We start from the raw sequence: 20,220 nt of genomic DNA on the forward strand, positions 1-20,220 counted from the left end.
GTTGAGTGCCATTGTTCCGCCCGCGACGTCATCACGTTGTGACGCGAGGGCGGGGCAGACACTCATGGCCAAACTGGATATCTAGACCACTTCAAGTTTCCGACGAGGCTTCATAGAATGTTGGAGGTGCCTTTTATATATAAAGATGTGCAAGAGAGCCAATGTACTTCTTTGAGAAGAGGTGGAACCCTATCATATTTATTAGTGCCCGCAATAACCTTTATGACCAAATTTTGCATAAATTGAAGAATATACTTTGGAAGGCCATTAAATAAAGAATTTGCATAATCAAGGCTACTTAGTACAAATGCATATACAACATTATGTAATGACAGTTTAACCATATACGATCTAACTGTTCTAATCAAACCTAAAACTCTAAAGCAACCGAAGCTTACAGTAGTAATATGTATTTTTAAGAATACCTGGGAATCCAATGTAATCCCTAGAATCTTCAAACTGGACTTCAATGATAGTATATGTCCAGACAATTGGGGGTGGGGAACTGGTAGGAAATCTGCTATCCAAATGGCTTTAGACTTCAAAGGGTGTAGCTTTAAGTGATGCTGTTCTAGCCATGACTCAATTTGTTTTCCAAACCAGAATTTTTAGTCTAGATAGATTAGGATTTTTTGGGTTGACAAAAGTAACCAGTTGGAAGTCATCGGCAAAAAATGGACCGAACACCTAACTCCTGGAGTGGAGGAGCGGCCTAGTGGTTAGGGTGGTGGACTTTGGTCCTGGGGAACTGAGGAACTGAGTTTGATTCCCACCTCAGGCACAGGCAGCTCCTTGTGACTCTGGGCAAGTCACTTAACCCTCCGTTGCCCCAGGTACAAATAAGTACCTGTATACAATATGCAAGCCGCATTGAGCCTGCCATGAGTGGGAAAGCGCGGGGTACAAATGTAACAAAAAATAAAAAAATAATACCAATGTACTCAGAACCAAATTAAATAGTCAGGATGACAGTAAAGATCACTAAGGAACTTCACAGGATAAGCTCAAAATCTTTGATAAATCAGAACAATGCAATACAAAAAAAGACCTTTCTGACAAAAATCAATAAAACCACTTGTATACCACTCTTCTTAATCTGATGTCCCTACAGAGACATAAGAGGAGACAGTGGTCTACAAGGTTGAAAGCCGCTGGTGTTTCTAAAGAAATAAGTAATGCTGCCTCGTCCCTATCTAAATGCTCACGGACATCACTAATCATAGAGACTAAAGTAGAGAAGGGTGACAAAAATGATAAAGAAGATGGGACAACTTCCTTATAAGGAAAGGCTGAAGTGGCTTGGAGAAAAGACGGCTAAGGGGAGATAAGATAGAGGTTTATAAAATGAGTGGAGTGGAACGGGTAGATGTGGATCGCTTGTTTACTCTTTCCAAAAATACTATGGACTACTTGTCCATAGTCTGCTATTGAGATAGACATGGGGAAGCCACTGCTTGTCTTTGGATTGGTAGTATGGAATGTTGCTACTATTTGGGTTTCTTCCAGGTACTTATGACCTGGATTGGCCACTATTGGAAGCAGGTTACTGGGCTAGATGGTCCATTGGTCTGACCCAGTATAGCTATTCTTATGTTCTTATGTTATGTTCTGAGCCAAGTCTAAGTAATCGTCTTTCCTATGTAATTTTGGAGTTCTTTTTCTTTAATGTATATTTTATTATATGTAAACCACCTTGACTAGCATGCAAATTAGGTGCCTATTACATTCTAGAATAAATAAACATAAAATGTGCAATTGCTCATCAGAGATCAAATTTTGGAATAAACACAGTTTGTTTCTGATAGCTCTTATATTCAATAATCCCAGCCTTAAGTCATGTGATAGTTCTGGGTTTATTCTTTTCTGCCCCTTAGATGATAATGTTATAGCACAATAGGTAAGAATTCTCTTATATAAATTCTTGGACCACCAGAACTGCGGGTGATGACGGCCTACTATTACTGAAATGAAATTACTTGCCATTAAAAATAGCTTAAGAACAACAAATCCCAACAAACACAGTAGAGGAAAATTTCTGACATATAGCAAAGGGCCCAATATGTAGTACAAGTTAACTGGCTGGGAATAGCCAGTGGCGTTCCTAGGGGGGGCTGACACCCGGGGCGGATCGCCGATGCGCCCCGCCCCCCGGGTACAGTGCCCCCCCCAGGTGCAGCGCGACCCCCCCCCCTGGTGAAAGAAACCCCTCCCCCCTGGGTGCACGCTGCTGGGGGGGGGGGGGTGCCACGCGCCTGTCCGCTTCGTTCGTTTCCATGCTCCCTGTGCCCCAGAACAGGAAGTAACCTGTTCCGTGGCAGAGGGAGCACAGAACGAACGTAGCGGACAGGCATGCGGCACCCCCCCCCAGTGGCGTGCACCCGGGGTGGACCGCACCCACCGCCCCTCCCTTGGTACGCCACTGGGAATAGCCAACAGCTGATTTGGAGGAGCGGCCTAGTGGTTAGAGCAGCAATCTTGACATCCAGAGGTGGCTGCTTCAAATCCCACTGCTGTTCTTTGTGATCTTGGGCAAGTCACTTAACCCTCCATTGCCTCAGGTACACAATTTTATTATCTTAACAAGCCAATCAGCGCCGATAATTGTCACTTAACAAGCAACTATTGACACTAATTGGCATTAATTAGAACAGCGTTTTTCAATCAGTGTGCTGCAGTCAAGAGGGGATCCCATGAGAATCTCCTCTGGCATTCCCTTCCCTGCCTCTGCAGCTGGGTTGCACTCTGGGCAGCTCTGGGTGCACTCCATTTCTGGTTGCAGCTCTGGGCAGCTGGCAATCTTCTCCATGTGCAGCAGGGGCTGGGGGCACTGCTGTCAGAGATGTGGACAGGTGCTGAGGCCTGGGTGGGGGTAGTGCTGAGGCCTGGGCGGGGGTAGTGCTGCAGCCCTGACGCAGGGAGGAAGCGCGGCAGCCGGATTTCAGCTTTGATTTGGCACAGAGAGGATACCCGCTTCCCGCTCCACCTCCTGTGGGAGTGTACGAGCCTCTCAGTTACAACCCTCCTAGCCAGGATCCTCTATGACTCCTCCTCCCTTCAATAATTCAGCGCAGCCGCACTTGCTTTTCGCCCAGGTCAGTAGCGTCAGCAGTCACCTGATTTACTGGTGCATGCATGTGGTGAACTCCATTTGCAGCTGGACAATGCATGTGTCAATGTGAGCCTTGCTGCATCAGCCTGGGCAGAAAGCAAGTGCGATTCTGAATTACTGAAGGGAGAACTTGGAGGACTTGCAGTTAACCATGGTTTTTCACCAAAGCAGTGTTTGATGTTCTGAGTCTCAGATGAGGACTGAGTGTGGAGTGTGGGTGCAGGGAGGAGGGGCTAGAAAAAGGATGGTGTGTGTGTGCAGGCAGGGGCTGGAAAAAGATGGATAGTGTGTGTGTGTAAGGAGGGAGACCTGGAAAAAGGTAGATGGAGTGTGTGTGCAGGGAGGGGGACCTGGAAAATATGGATGATATGTGGATGCAGAGAGGGGCTGGAAAAAAGATGGATGGAGTGTGGGTACAGGGAGGGGGCTGGAAGAAATGGATGGTGTGTTTGTGCAGGGAGGGGGCTGGAAAAAGATGAATGGTGTGTGTGTGTGTGTGTGTGTGTGTGTATGTGTGTGTGCAGACAGGAGGCTAGTAAAAGATGATGGTGGGTGTGCAGGGGGGCTGGAAAAAGATTAATGGTGTGTTTGTGCAGGGAGGGAGCCTGGAAATAAATTAGATAGTATGTGTGCATGGAGGGGGCTAGAAAAAAGATGGAGTATGGGTGCAAGGAGGGGGCTGAAATGTGGATGCAGGGAGAGGGACTGGAAAAAAAGGTGGATGGAGTATGGGTGCAGGGAGAGGGACTAGAAAATCATAGTAATTATATGGAATATAAATAAATAAACTAAATTAACTAGCCCAAAAGTGGATGGAGCTTTGGTGCAGGGAGGGGGCTGGAAAACATGGATGATGTGTGTGCAGGAAATGGGGTTGGAAAAAGATGGATGGTGTGTGTGTACAGGGGAGGGGGCCTGGAAAAAAGGTGGATGGAGTGTGGCGCTCTTTTCAATTTCTTGGGCTTTTACATTGTAAGCCATCTTCTTGTCTCTGGCATGGAAGGCGATGGCAGTATATTAAATCCAAATAAATCCAAATATTATCATAAAGGCAGAGCAATAACCAGATAAGAAAGCGAATAAAGTTAGGACAGGATAAAGGTAATTTAACCGGATAACTTCCGGCAGCCATGATTAGGCCCAGCATTGAATTTTGAGTCAAGTTCTGCCCACTGAGGTCAGCATCATGACAATTGCTGACCGCCTTAGTTGAAGATTGGCACTTCTTTTTTTTAAAATTTGTAACTAGCAACAAATCCCATATAAATCATCAAATTAAAAAAAAAATGTAGGACTTTGTTATGAGCACGTTTGCCCTTGCTGTTACAGGAGTAATACATGTTGGCATACATTAAAAAAAAATGTTTGTTTAATAAAAACTTTTTTTGAGAGCTTTTAATAAAAAGCTTTTTTTTTTATATTAAGTGGTTAGTTGCTACTTAGCTGTGGCTTGTTTTTACCCTTAATTTTATCCAAGTACTCTGTGACCTTTTTGAAAATTTGTAACCAAATCAAGCGTAGTTAGCTTTGTGTCTTGCTTTCAGATAGGTTGGAAGTAGCTAAAAATGATCTAATTAGATAGATATTTTAAAAATAACTAATAACCTTAAGTAGTTACTATTGAAAACTAATATGGCCCATGAGTAAGGAAAACAGAATGCATATAGCTTGCAAAAGGAAGGAATTTTATTTAGTCACATCAACAAATAGAACCAGCTTGGGATTTACAAACCAAATATGTTCCCGTACACTATGATAGCAAACATCAAAAGTTAAACTTTTGTTACAGGGAAAAAAAAAGCAGGATGTTTTAAATGAACCCTTGATGCTTAAAGTCAACGTCAAGGAAAGTGCAGCGTTTCTCTGTGAAGGATCTATCTTGCTATTTGAGGAAAGTTCCACCGTCAACAATTGGGGGTTGTTTATATTTTCTCCTCAGTTACATTGACTCGACTCGAGATCACTTTACCATCAACTATGTCCTCTATATATGTCTTAATCATCCTGGATTTGGTGGGGTCTGAAAAGCAAATGGGAAAACTTGTTTAGCTGTTAAAAAATTCCACATCATGACATAGGAGAGAATAAGTGACAATCTAACAAAGCAATCAAATGACAGCCTGTTATTGGGCAGTCCGATAACATGGAGGAGTCTATTCTATAAAGGAATCTAGGCATCTACTTCGCTTTATAAAATACTAACCTAAGTGGGTATATATGCACTTAAAAGTTAGGCACAAGCACTTACAGCAGCCGCAGACCCGGTGTGTTAGCATCTAAATGCTACAGATATACATGTAAATTGTAGGATTCTATCATTTACATGTATACATGTGAGCCCTGCCCATGTGTACACTCCCTTTGCAAACACATGCTATATAAGTTAAGTGGATAATTGCAGAATAACAGTATGGCAGAATTTTGTCATTTACATGTGTAAATGAGATGAATACAATTCTGCTAGAGTAAACACCTCTACGAAAAGTCCAAGGAAAGCAGAAAGAGTAGAAAGTGCAACACAAGCTTCGACGCAGGAAGTATTGATCGAAACATCTTTATTGCACCAAACAGAGGCCCGACATGGGGCTGTGTTTTTCGGTGGGACAAACCGCCTGCCTCCAGGATCAAAGGTTACACTGCTGGTGAGACAATAAAATTTATGGTGTCTGTAGTGAAGTTATCCTTTTTTGATTACATATAATAGCATCACCCAGAATCAAAAAAACACTAGCCAAAAGTCGCCTGGCGCCATAACCGCCACTGCTTGAATGTCATGTAAATGTTAGCTCAGACTTGTCACTTGCATAAATGTTTCGACTGCTAGCACTTGTGTGCATAAGCTTGCACTTATGTGTGCAAATGCCAGCATGCTGCCTAAATACTGTACTGCAAATATTCGCTTAATTTGCAAAGTGTGCGTTTGCAAGGGTGAAGTGCACAGGCAGCTCCTTGTGACTCTGGGCAAGTCACTTAACCCTCCATTGCCCCAGGTACAAATAAGTACCTGTATATAATATGTAAGCCGCATTGAGCCTGACATGAGTGGGAAAGCGCGGGGTACAAATGTAACAAAAACAAATAACAAAAACAAAACAAGGGTGGAGAACGGATGGGACACAGCCAGGGCATCTACGTACATGAGTGTAAGTTACATGGGTAGCTGCTGCACTTTGACGCTTGCTCTTCACCGCCTTGGTGGCTGGCATAAGTGATCAGGCCTACTTGTTACGCATGTTGATACCCGGCTATGCTGGTATTCTATGTTCCTTTACAGACTGCGCTCCTACAAGGTACCCTGCACATAACTTTTGTAAAACATACTATATATCCAGGGAGGAGTGGCCTAAAGGTTAGTGCAGTGGACTTTGATCCTAGCAACCTGGGTTTAATTCCCACTGCAGCTCCTTGTGACCTTGGGCAAGTCACTTAACCCTCCATTGCCCCAGGTACAAAAAACTTAGATTGTGAGCCCTCTAGGGTCAGAGAAAATACCTGCATATAATGTGTACAGTGCTGCATGCATCCAGTAGCACTATAGAAATGATTAGTAGTAGTAGAAGATTTAAAACACTTCTCTTCCTTAAGATAAATTTGCTTTGAAGGACTTTATGCAATGTGGTATGTTTTGCTTTAGAACATTGAAGACATGGCCCAATAATCCTTCTTTCCAAGGTATTAATTTCCTTTAAGGCAGTGTTTCCCAAGTCTGTCCTGGAGTACCCCCTTGACAGTCAGGTTTTCAGGATTTCCACAATGCGTATACAGGAAAGAGATTTGCATACAGTGCAGGCAGTGTATTCAAATTCATCTCATACATATTCATTGTGGGTATCCGGAAAACCTGACTAGCAAGGGGTACTCCAGGACCGACTTGGGAAACACTGTTTTAAGGCACACTCAGAGGCTGATGTACTAATGTGTGCAAAATTTAACCTGCAAGTCGTGATTTTCCATACATTATTTTTCTGCTAGGACTCATATGGAAATAAGCCTGGTAGAAAACTTGTATGTGTGTAAGTTTCCTATGGATGATATCTCAGAAAAAGTGGCTACACTTCAATGAGTTCTCTTTTCATGAAAAACTGCCCACAAAGTCCTTTGGAGCTCTGCACACAGGGTTAATGAACTGCTTTACATAAATTTTCATTGCAGCAGGTCTTTGATTTTGCATAAAATTTTGCAAGCAAAAATTTATACATGAAAATGTTTTCTACATGTGAAACTGAAACATTTTGCAATTTCTGCTTCACAGTTCAAACAGAAAAGGGAAAACTATGCACGTGACATCAATCTACGTGTACTAGTGGACACTTTAAAGTGCAACGCAGACTTGGTGAAATTTTGTGCACTTTAGTACATTGACCTGTAAGACATAAGAGGAGTGTAAAATTTTCATACCAGTATGAAAACTGTAGTTGTTCCATGTGAACGATTCATGAACCATATCCTTTTCTGCCTTCTGCTTAGTCTAAATTCAGAGAATTCTCATAATTCCCAGTCCCTTTATTTATCCTAGGTATTACACTTGAATGTAAATGATTAGAATACTGGCATATACACATGTAAATGCTAAAAATCCACTTAAGCGCTATCTTGTAAATTTACGCATATTTTACAGATAAGCATACACATGGGTGGAGTCTGGGTGGCGCATAGGCGAGACTAGGGGTGGCCCAAGACAATCTGCTGCCTGAGGCAAGGAATGAGCTGCCACTGCCACCCCCTCCCCCGAGGCGAGGAATGAGCCGCTGCCGCTCCGCCATTGCCCCCAAGGTGAGGAATGAGCTGCCGCCGCTGCCCTACCACCATCCCTGAGGTGAGGAATGAGCTGCTGCCGCCGCAATCCCTCCCCCATCATGGTCTCCCATCTCCCACCTTCCTTCCCCAGCCCCCTTCCACCATTTTACCTTTTCTTTCTTGTTTTTACAAAGGTGGTGGCAGCGATTCCCACAGAGGCTGTCCTGCTGCCAGTCCCGGCCCCTTCTCTCTACTGTGGCCCACCTCTCTGACATAACTTTCTGTTTCCTTGGAGGCAGGGTGGGCCACAGTAGACAGAAGGATCCAGCAGCCTCCATGGGAATCGCCACCGCCACCTTTGGAAAAACATTAAAGTAAAGATAAATTGGTGGAAAGGGTTGCGGGAGTAAGGGCAGGAGGCGATGCTACCTCAAAAGAGTGCCTAATGGTAGGGCCACTCTTGTGCAAAACTCACATTTGTGCGTGTACCTTATAGAATATGATACGTTACAGGCATTTAGATATGAGCATTTACACAAGTTCTATGGCTGCATAAGTGCTTGCACCTAAATGTTAGGTGTTTTGATATCCGGTTATTTTATACAGGAAAATGGGTGCTTACGCTAGATATTGACACGCTGCTATAGAATTGTCCTGACAGAGTTTGCCTGTCACCAGATTTTCACTGCTTTTATGAAATGTTATGAATTGAATCCTATGATGACTGTTTCTGAGAAAAGACAAACAGAACTAAAATCTTGAAGGCTATTCAATTCAAGACATGAGAAATTTACATTTTCCTCTCTTAAGTAAATAGTCAAAGAGACAAATCAAGTTAGGCCCAACTGTGAGCCAGAATGGCTTTCTCGATGCATGAAACATCTCTGGATAAAGGGGCACTAGAAAAGCCCTCTAAGTGATTTTTTTTAAATAGAGATTAATTCTTGACTAATTGTTCATTAAATTGCTCTTATGTATGTTTTGGGGCTGGCAAATCCTACTAATAATGACCATTAGGTATAATGATCCATCAGTCAGGAGTGTATTTCTTCCCCATCCCTGCTTTTTCTTCTCATCATTCAGAGCTCATATTTACCACAGTCTGCTTAAACAGATGTTTCTAACAGGACAGGGCCTCATTTAAATTACTTTAATTCATCCATTTCTCTAACAAGCTTGTTTCCTGGTGTATTGAAAATCTCATTTTAGCTTTTTGACAGAAAACAAGCTGTCTTTTATCAAACACTTCTTTTAAGCATTCATACTTCTTAAATAAAACTTTTTAAAAAATCTTTCTTTGAAGTTATTTTATGCAGCTACGTTTTCTGATTCATTTTGGCTTTCATGTCGACATTGATGTTTGCTTGACAAATGATACCTAGCCAGTATGGATGGGGAGTTAATCACTTTCCTGAGTGTGTATTGGAAGCCACTTTTTAATTTAGCCCGTGTGTACATTAATTGTTCTGACAGAGAGAAAACCTAGGTTCTTGCCCCTCTGAAAATGAGGAAGTGCAAGGAACGTGCATTAAAAGTGTCCATGTACTTTGCAGCAGTGATAGTGCATGTGCTTTTGCAAATCCCATGTATATGTATTATTTCCTCCCATTCCTTAAACTTGCCCACAGGAATACTTCCTTGTAATGTGGGAAATACACATGCTACAGCAACCGCGTGACCTTCAGCCATTTTGTGAGAAGCAGTTGTTAACCAGGTGATTCTGCCTGGATAAATGTAAATGCTTTGAAAATTGTTTTCATTATGGTTTAGCTCTCTAGGGACTGGGTATTGTAATAAGACTGTTATTTTAATGGGTACTTGTTAACACTGGATCTCATTTTATATTCATGGAGGGCAATTCTATAACAGGATGTTTACAATTAGGAACCCAAAGGGTGCCTGATAAGAGCCTATTCTATAAAGGAATGTAGGCGCCTATTTTCCTTTAAAGAATATTAGCCTAACTGGGTATTATATGCGCTTAAAAGCTAGACAGAAGCACTTACACCAATGACTAGATCTGGCATAAATACTTGTGCCTAACTATTAGAGACAAGTGCATAATTTATAGTATTCTGCAAGTTACACGTGCAAGTGGGAACCCTGCCCATGCTCCGCCCCCTGTGCATGGCCTCTTTGCAAATACACAATATGTAAGTTAAGTGGGTATTTGCAGAATAGTGCTTAGGTGGAATTTTGGCACTTAACTTGTGTATGTGTGCACATATGCACATGCATGCCATTCTTCTAAACATTTACGCATCTAACGGGCACACAAATGTTAGAGCCTATTTTATAGAATTGCCCCCTTACCAACTTGATGATGGACTTAATTCTAGATAGAGACAAAACATACCCTTTAGTTATAACCATGATGAAGTTTACCTCGTTTACCACTGTCCGAATCTCCCCCGGTTGACCATGAGGAGCCGCCAGAATGTGAACTCCTGTTAAGTAAGCAATACAGTTTAATCTTAGACTATTTTCTATTATTAATGTTTGTAGAATTATAATGATCAGGGCTGTCCCAAGGATATCTGATGCACTAGGCAAAATTTCAGATGGGCAACCTACTCATAGGCTCAAGGCCCTACCCTGCTGGGGGGAGGGGGTGCATGCCCTACCTCATAGCCAAGCACCTCCTCTTCCCCTGCCTACTCCCTATAGTCCAGCATCTCTCTTCCCCCCCTAATTCCTCGTAAAGAGGCCAACATCCCCTCTGTAACACCTCCCCCAGTTGGCCAGCATCTCCTCTTCCTCCATATACTCCCCTAAATGGCCAGCATTTTTTATCCCTCTATATACTCCCCCACCTGGCCAGCATCTCCTATTGTCCTGTGTACTCCCCCCAGGTGTCCAGCTTCTCTTCTTCCACTATGTACTTCCTCAGCTGGCCAGCATCTTCAAATCTAATCTAATGTGTAACTTGTTTAGTGCATAAATCCCAACTGGTGGTTCTAGGCGGCTTACAACATAAGAGACCCAAAAAACATATGGGGAATTACATCAATCACAATACATTAGCTAAAAAACAAAAAATTAATAGAATTGCTTCAAATTAACAAAATAAAACTCTCAGGTTTTATCAAATAAAAAATGTTTTCAGTTTCCTTTGAAAATGAAGATAATTAGATTCAGTTCTGATATATTGTGGTAAATCATTCTGTATAGAGATAACATTGATGTTTATATCGTAAACCTTTAACAATAGGAGTCCTTAGTAAAAATGTATTAAATACCTGAGATGAAGAAAAAATTAATGAGACAAAAGTTGGGTTAAGAGATCTGGTAAATTAGTATGTAATATATGAAAAACATACATGCAATTTTTAAAATAATTTGCGATTTTAAGGGAAGCCAATGAAGCCTGCAAAGATATCCAGGATTACTATCATATTTCTTGATCCAGAAAATCAATCGAATTGCTGTATGTTCTCTTCCTGATAGGACATTAATGTGAGCAAACAAACAGACATATGCAAAGCTTTGCAAGCTCACACTGAATAGTGTGTTATGCTAACTCTCCATGTCAAATGAGCACTAATACCTTCAGAGACCTAGTGTTCACTTACTATAATGTCATCATCTCATGTACTGAGTTAAATAGCTTGAGCAGTCTATAGTGAGTGGGCTCTCAGTTCTCTTGATTTCTCCTGCTGGCTTACAAGGGACTAGGGGGCATCCGATGAAGCTACAAAGTAGTAAATTTAAAACGAATCGGAGAAACATTTTCTTCACTCAACATGTAGTTAAACTCTGGAATTCATTGCCAAAGAATGTAGTAAAAGCAGTTAGCTTAGGAGGATTTAAAAAAGGTTTGGATGGCTTCCTACTACTACTACTACTGAAAGAAAAGTCTATAGACCATTATTAAAATGGACTTGGGGAAAATCCACTGCTTATTTCTAGGCTAAGCAGCATACAATGTATTGTACTTTTTTGGGATCTTGCCAGGTACTTGTGCGCTGGATTGCTCACTGTTGGAAACAGGCTGCTGGGCTTGATGGACCTTCAGTCTGTCCCAGTATGGCAATATTTATGTACTTATAAGTAAATCATGGCACATAGGACTTCACTGGCAGTGTGGAAGGAAGAAATGGGGACTCTGCATTCCAGGAGAGGCAGATAAAAGAGAATGGAAAATTCTAGGAAAGCAGAAAATTGATTGCACATGTAGAACTATCTTCAGAGAACAGTGGTCAAGGAAGTTAGTATAGCTGAGTTTAAAAAAAGGTCTAGACAAGTTGTTGGAGGAAAAGTCTTTGAGTGTGAGCAATGAGGAATGGCCAGTGCTGGCAACAGGTTGGACCTTCAATCTTATGCTCTAATAGGGTTATATGAGCTTCTTTACCAGATCTTTTGCAAAGACATTGTGGGTAATTCTAAAGCTGTGCACCTAGGCACATAGGTGACTACTTTCCTGTATAGATTACTAGCCCAACATTGCATATACATGCACCTCTGCTCAGGCACAAGCACGCCACTTACGCTAGCCGTAAGTCTGATGTAAATGCTTGTGTCTAAGTTCCGGCAATATGCACATGACTTATAGTCTTGTGTGTGAGCCCCGCCCATGCTCTGTCCAGTATTCTAAATATTTATGTGTGTAATCAGCATGTAACTGCTAGTGCCTACTTCATAGAATTACCCCAAAATGGGAACTGCTTTCCAAAGTATCTTTTTCAATGTTTCCTAGAGTGGAGACACGTGAGACAAAGTTGCCAATTCTCCTTTCTGCTTTGGCCAGAAATTATGGCCACTGTTTTCCTCCCCAAAATGCTCTTCCACCTAATGGACAATCAAGAGATCTCACTGATTTTCTTTTAGGAGTTTTCTACTGCCGTGCCTGACAATAAGATATGATAGTAATCACACGATGCTCTGCGAAAGCTTTCCTAAGTAACTTTTTTCAGATTTCCTGAAACTGTTAAATCATGCCTATAGAATGTCTGCTATACGTAGAATTTTGAATGGCGAAAGGATCCCTATTATTGGCACTTTCAACCTATCAAACACTGGAAGTAAATCATGTCCTGCACGTTGATAGTTTTTCATTTTCTGAAGTGTTATACTTACATTCCCTCTCCGTCCAGCAGGCGGCGGTAAGTCTGAATCTCCATTTCTAGCCTGGTCTTTATGTCCAAGAGCGCTTCATATTCTGAAGTCTGGCGTGACATGTCAGATCGTAATTCAGCCAGCTGATCTTCCACACTGCTAATTGTGGCCTGTATTTGGGACAGCTGGAGGCAGTAGCGACCCTCTATTTCTGCCAAGGTGCTCTCAAGGGACTTTTTCTGTTTGTTGATAAAAAGACAGTTTGTGAGTTAACTTTTTTATGTTAAGGCTTTTCTGCTATGATTCGTTCTTAGGTACTGATTCAAACTGAACTACATTTTTCATAGGATTTGCAATTCTTGAATCATGCAACTCTTCAGTTTTCCAGCAGAGGAACTGCTGATCTAAGGGCCCTTTCACTAAGCCGTGTAGGGGCCTAGGTGCGCCCAACATGCGCCAAATTGCAGTTACCGCCCAGTTACCACATGGCCCTTGAGGTAATTTCAATTTTGGCACGCATCCACTACACACGTCTGGAAAATATTTTTTTATTTTCCGACGCGCGGCAGCTACGCGCGTAGGTCATTACCGTCCAGTTACCGGGTGAGACTTTACTGCTAGGTCAATGGCTTGCGGTAAGGTCTCAGACCCAAAATGGACGCTTAGCATTTTTCATTTTGCCACACGTCCATTTTTGGCAAAAACTTAAAAAAAGGCATTTTTTGTAGGTGCGCTAAAAAATAATTCTGCGCACACCCAAAACACACGTCTGCACTACCGCAGGCCATTTTTCAGTGCACCTTAGTAAAAGGGCCCCCTAGTTGCTTGCCCCAGCAATCTTGATTTTAGTTAGGCAGACATACTATAGTAAGGTGTTAATATGGATGTAACATGGCTTTGGACACATCATTATAATTATGGATATTGAATTAACTGAATTGCAAAGACCACTGGTGGTTTTGTGTCATACCAGGGCTAGCTGGGCCTGCAGCTCTATCTCCAGTCCCTGAAGGGTACGCCTCAGATCAGAAATTTCAGACTTGCTTGATTGCATCTGTTCTGTCCCAGCAGAAATTTCTTTTCTTAGCTCCAAGCTCTGAAAGAGAGAAGTATGAAAAAGTAGTGTTTGGATGAAATCTGGCCCAGCTTTCAGTTTTGCTGGTTGGTAGAGGAGCTTTACCTTTTTATTGAACTGCTCTTCGGCATCCCTGCGGTTCTTCTCAGCCAGAGTTTCGTACTGGGTTCTCATGTCATTCAGAAGCTTGGTCAGGTCAACGCCTGGTGCGGCATTCATTTCTACATTCACCTCCCCAACAGTCGTGCCCGAAAGAGATTTCATCTCCTGGAAACAGATGAAGCAGTTATGAGATTGGATGTTACCTAATTCAGGAAACAGCTCAAATCCTATTTATTTAAGAAAGCTTTCAATTTAGTTTGACCTTCTTTCATTTTCACTTTTTCCGCCAATTATCATATTCTGTTTGTACTCTGGTGGGCCCCTCTTTTATCCTTCTGTTTATAAGATGATTGTTAGTCTTGATTATTTTTTTTTTCATTTTTATTATTTCTTTTACTGTTTTTAATTTTTAATTGTATACGGTTTATTGTAACCTGCCTAGAATGGTAAAATAGTGTGGGATAGAAATTGTTTATGGTAAATGGATGCTTCCTTTACTGGGTTATGGATGTCTTGGATACTGTAAAAATGCAGATTTATAATCATAGTAGAATGAGACTTTATAAGAAACAATGTCCATATAAGTTATATTATTCTCTTAGGGCTCCTTTTACAAAGCAGCCCTAATGATTAGCGGTGTGCTGAATATGAAGAAGCCCATTCAATGCCCATGAGCTTCTTCACATTCAGGGCACAATAATCGGTAGCACCACTTTGTAAAAGGAGCCCTTAATGAGGCAATAAAAACTGAATTTAATAGCCCAATTTGGATAAATTTCATTTAAAAAAATGATTGACAAGGGCTGCTTGTCTTTCAATATCTTAAATTGATTTACACCTATATTTGTGGATCAGCAGTTTTTAAACAGCCCTTATACCCCGGTGCCAAGTCCATGCATGGCATTGTACAGATTTTCAAAGGGAAAGTCCACACATCCATTCCCTTTGAAAATTGCCCACAACTATAACTGGTCCATGGGCTTTGCACTTGCTTTATTTCTGGTTGTAAATGCTAGCTGGTTGGGTACTTTGGAACCCTGCACTGGGGTGGGCACTCTGGATTCCTGCACCGGGGTGGGCAGTCTGAAATCCCGAACTGGGTGGGCACCGGACCCCTGCACTGGAGTGGGGACTCTGGAATCCTGCACCAAAATTTTAGCTGCGTTAAGAGTAGAGAATTTTCACAGATCCTCTACTGGGGTAAATCGATATTTCCCAAGCCTAAATGGTTTTTGAAAACTATCCTCTTAAGAAAAATGTAATGGACAGGAAAGAGCAGTGCACTGTTAATTTTACAAATATGGCCTGTAACGTGGAGAGAACAAGTTACACTCATCTAGCTTTACAAAAGGCATAAAATAGTATTAGGACCATAAAACCTGTCATACTTACTAACCTGCAGGTATGACTAACATCACTAAATCAATGTAAACTATAATAGGGAAGTGTATGTCATCAGCATTATTGTATGAAATGTATTTCATAAAATAATTAGTCACAGTGGTGTAAGCAATGATTCCATACACTGGGGAGTGGCATCACAAAATCAAGTTTTTACTGATCTTGGGTGTGACTAATATTGTTGCCAACATATACTTCAATTGTCTAACTGCTATTGTAATATATAAATATATTGTCTCCCTGTCTCAAGGACTATGAGACAATTAACACATTCTTCACACCATTGTAAAGTAAATAATTCCCAGCATGCCTGGTTTCTACCATTTCGTCTTTTTTTTTTCAGTCATGTTGAAAGTTTCTTTGATGTGCCCAAGTGAGCACAGTATTGACTCTTCTTAAGAGTTTTGCCCAAGAACATGAATGGGAGGAACCCTTGTAAAAATAGAAAACAATTAGGCCAATATTCAAACGCCATGATCAGTGGATTCAGTTCTGTGATCTGTAGCGTATTCAACTGTGATCAGTGCTAGCTATACACACAGGGCCAAATTCTATATATATTACGCCTGAAAAATTAGTGCAGAGTAAAGACATGTTTAGCGTGATTCTATAAAGAGCGCCCACAACTTTATTGAACAAGCTAATCAGTGCTGATAATTGGGAGATAACAATCAATTATCAGCGCTAATTGGCAATAATTCAGATTTAGGCGCATATCTGATTCTATAACGGATTGCGCATAAATCCTATCGCTCATAACAATTCGGGGACTTGGTTTGGGGGTGTTTCTGGGGGCTCTCCTGGATTTTATGCGCGTTGATACAGAATCACGCCTAAGTGCACCTAACTTAGGAGGTCTTTTACTAAGCCATGGTAGAACTTTTAGCTCATGGTAGAAATCATCTGGCAGTAAATGCTGAGACGCTCATAGGAATATAATGGTTGTCTCCGTGTTTATCGTCAGCTGATTTCTACCGTGAGCTAATAATGCTGCCATGGATTAGTAAAAGACTCCCTTAGGCGCCAGTATTTAGGCCTGCTTAAAGGAGGTCTAATTTCAGCCACCTACAGTTAGGCACACCTTAGTGCTAAGCGCAAATCTGTAAAGGGAGCGTACTCATTGTAGAATCACACTAAGCGCGTCACATTATCGGCACTGATTTTTAGGCACAACTTATAGAATTTACCCCATAGCCAACAATATTTAGCCATTATCCAGACAGCTATGCAAAGTTAGGACAACCCTTTTGCTGCCCTAAATTTATCTGCATCGACGTAGAGTTAGGAGGAGCATCCATGCTCTGCCCTCACTCTGTTCTAGCACTATCCGGTAGTGTGGAGCAGAATTTTCAGAACCAATATGGAGGCCATCTCTATCTGGATAGTGCAACTGAAAATTCATGGATAGAGCCTGGAAAGGGCACTTATCTAGATAGCAGCTTTTGAATTTTGGGTCACACGTATGTAATGGTCAAGCCTAGAATACAGCTCCGAAGACCAAAGCTTTCACCTGCTCATGGTTCTTCTTCAGGAACTCTTTTTCCTCAATCAGGGACTCTAGCTGGCTCTCCAGGTCAGCCTTGGACAGGGTCAGCTCATCCAGGACTCTGCGCAGACCGTTGATATCAGCTTCAACAGTCTGGCGGAAATACAGCTCATTCTCATACCTGAAAAAGAAACCCTCAAACTTTAGTGTTCATAAAATCTCTCTTAAATCTGCTTCAGTAATTCAATTGATGATAACAAACATAATGCAGTTCACGAGACATGTGACTTAGATGACAATACTCACTTCAGTCTGAAGTCATCGGCTGCCAGCCTGGCGTTGTCAATCTGCAGGATCAGCCTGGCATTGTCAATGGTGGCTGCCACGATCTGGGAAAGAGGGAGAGGTCAGGGTTTTTTTTGAGGGGGTACTTGGGGGTACTGAGTACCAGCACCTTTTCCATTGTCTGCTAAAATTAACCCATGGCCCCCAAGTTTTAATGAAAGAGCTCAGGCTCTACACACCAGTTCTACCCTGTCATAGATTCTGTGACTAGTTGCAGGAGTCCTGGCTATTGTGGGGTGGGTTCCTCAGTGATTACCCCACCCCTGAAGGGTGGCCAGGCATTTGAGTACTGGCACCTTTTTTGCTAGAGAAAATGCACTGGGAGAGGTAGATATCAATCTGAGTATTTTTCAAATGCACATAACAGGGATTTGATTAGTTTCCACCCTGTTTTAAGTCCTTAGGTTTAAATACTTCTATAGTAGTTTTAATTGCATAATTTATAAATGTGATATTTGAAAACTGTGTCAGTCCTATCAAGGTAATGTGAACTTGATTTTACAACATGTACTCTGGGGACCTCTGCTTAAATATGTACAAAAATGCTTAGATTGTCTTTCTGGAAGCATTACAAGGCACTTTTCAGGTGTTGAAAGACATGAAGGGTCGATATTCAAAGCAATTTAAACAGTCAGAAATGGCTCCTGGCCTGTTTAAATCAGTTGTTCGGGGCTTAACTGCTCAATTTCAATGGTACATAACTGATTAGTGCCAGGGAAAATATCCAGTTAACACCTAATGGAAAGCCAACTATTTTGGGGGCGTCCCAGGGGTGGAGTCAGCATTTGGCCGGTTAATAATCAGCACTTAACTGGCCAAGGTAACTATCTTTATGCAGTTCGCTACAGCCTGTTAAGTGCTGAATATCACACTTTGTGTGTCTAAGTGCTTTGAAAATGAGCCCCTTAATCAGCTACGTTTTCGCTGCCTCCGTAAATAAGGAAATTCAATGTCAGAGTCTGGACAGGGCCCTGGCGCTTAATTTCCAGGCCTAAGGTTGGCAGCATTCACCAAAATGCCGAGCACCACCGGCCTCACCCAAAGGATGCTGAGAACACTTGTTTCACTGTAAGGAAACATACAGAGAGCCAATCTTTTTGTTTAGTACACAGACAGCTGCTGTTGTAAAAAAACAATATGGTGGTCGATATTCAAAGCGATTTAACAGGCCAGAAACAGCTCCTGGCTGGTTAAATCGCTTGTTCGGAGCTCTCTGCGAAATTCAGTGGCACTTAACCAGGCTGTGCTGCTAAATATCACCACATCCACTAAAGTGAAAGCTGATTATTTTGTGGGCAGAGTCAGCATTTATGCGGTTAAAGGGCCAATATTCAGCACTTCACCAATTAAGCTTAGTGGTCAAATCAGATCGCATAAAATCAGTCCAGTCTTTATGCGGTGTCAGTGAATATCATCTTAACTGCATCAAAGATAACTGACGACATAAACCTGGATTTAGCAACAGCTAAAAAAAATGCTCACTGCCACCAGCTGAATATTGATTCCATGTTATTAAGTTATCTAACTTGCAATCTTGATTAAAATCCTGAGTATGTTTTCATATACATGCTTGGAAAACCTTTGTCTCATAGAATTTAAGCACTATTGTGAATATAAATAGTTGCAAAAGTTTAATTCCAGCCTTTCGAGTGGTATCTAGTTGTATGAGAGGCATAAAACTCTGTGCATATGTTTTTTTTTTTTTTGGGGGGGGGGGGGTTGTATGGTAAGATTTGGATCTGGAAAAAGTCTCAGCTGATGAGTTGTGTTAAATTAGGGTATGTACCATTTGTTACCTGATCAGCATGGAGAAACCATCTTTTGTACAATATTACTAATCCTGATGCCAAACTTAAATACAGTAAATGTCACAATATAGTGAAAAGTAGAATAGCTATAATTTTCTTGCATAGTTATTGTTTAAATAAATGGATTATTGCTGATCCTTGTGAATTCTCTTTAGGCATTACCAGATTTCTTACCTTATTTTTCAGGTCCTCGATTATTGGGTAATATTTACTGTAGTCTCGGGCTCCTGCACCAGAAGGACCTGTAGGGCGATGCTTCTCATACCACTCTCTGATCTTAATCTCCAGCTCAGTATTCGCCTCTTCCAGGGCACGCACTTTATCCAGGTAAGCGGCCAGACGGTCGTTGAGATTCTGCATGGTTTGCTTTTCAGTACCAGAAAGAAGGCTATCGCCCCCACCAAAGCCTCCTCCATAGCCAGCACTAAGAAATCCAGCCCCGCCACCAAAACCAGCACTGCCACCAAATCCAGCCCCGCCACCAAAACCAGCCCCGCCACCAAAACCAGCACCGCTACCAAAAGCAGCACCACCGCCGACACCAGAAACATCAAAACCAGCACCCTGAAAACCACCTACACCAAAGCCTTGGCTGCTACCATAACCACCTCCAGCTGACATACTACCAGCACCAAACCCTCCACCCAGAGATCCTCCAGAGAAACTACCATAGCTGGAACCACCAGAAAATTTCATACCAGAACTACCCATACCCCCAACAAGGCTTCCACCCCCACTTTTACTGATAACTCTATGAGAGGTTGTCTGCGTACGCAGTGCCATTCTGGTCAAGCAGAAGAGATAAGAGGAGTAGAGCCTATGTATCTAAGTGAAAAGAACATGATTCTGAAATCAGTGTCATCTTTATATAGGGAACTCAGGGGGTGTTCCATGGCTGGATTCCATCCACCTTTACTCATGGCAAAATTACAGTTGTCAGCTTATTACTGCTTGCCTATAATTGCACAAATTTTCCGGTGAATAGTAATCTATTGTACTCTGGCCATTTTGATTGAATGAACATGCCCTTGGGATGCATGTATGCATGGGTGGGGATGGGTGGAGTGCTGTTAAACCCTCATTGCATCTTTTGAAGATTAAC

At 41.9% G+C, this 20,220-nt stretch overlaps 1 protein-coding gene across 2 annotated transcripts; it reads right to left on the bottom strand.

Moving 5' to 3' along the window:
* Positions 1–4,773: 4,773 nt before the first annotated feature.
* Positions 4,774–19,964, bottom strand: LOC115481333 (keratin, type I cytoskeletal 47 kDa-like). 2 transcript variants are annotated; one of them, XM_030220388.1, is made up of 8 exons: positions 19,293–19,964; positions 17,272–17,354; positions 16,990–17,146; positions 14,082–14,243; positions 13,872–13,997; positions 12,923–13,140; positions 10,232–10,293; positions 4,774–5,129 (listed from the first exon to the last, which is right to left on the bottom strand). In XM_030220388.1, the coding sequence occupies exons 1-8, from the start codon at positions 19,899–19,901 to the stop codon at positions 5,032–5,034; spliced, it is 1,515 nt and encodes a 504-aa protein (XP_030076248.1). In that variant the 5' UTR covers positions 19,902–19,964; the 3' UTR covers positions 4,774–5,031. The 2 variants fall into 2 exon arrangements, with proteins under 2 accessions (XP_030076248.1, XP_030076249.1); XM_030220389.1 differs by having other exon boundaries at positions 5,040–5,129; positions 10,203–10,293.
* Positions 19,965–20,220: the final 256 nt, after the last annotated feature.

Source organism: Microcaecilia unicolor, chromosome 12 (assembly GCF_901765095.1).
Source record: "Microcaecilia unicolor chromosome 12, aMicUni1.1, whole genome shotgun sequence".
Taxonomy (NCBI): Eukaryota; Metazoa; Chordata; class Amphibia; order Gymnophiona; family Siphonopidae; genus Microcaecilia; species Microcaecilia unicolor.

Coding starts and splice junctions, on each gene's coding strand:
- LOC115481333 (XM_030220388.1), bottom strand. CDS start 19,901: ATGGCACTGCGTACGCAGACAACCTCTCATAGAGTTATCAGTAAAAGT. Junction 13,998..14,081: donor AAGAGCAGTTCAATAAAAAG/GTAAAGCTCCTC, acceptor TCTCTCTTTCAG/AGCTTGGAGCTAAGAAAAGA. Junction 13,141..13,871: donor TGCAGGCCCAGCTAGCCCTG/GTATGACACAAA, acceptor ATCAACAAACAG/AAAAAGTCCCTTGAGAGCAC.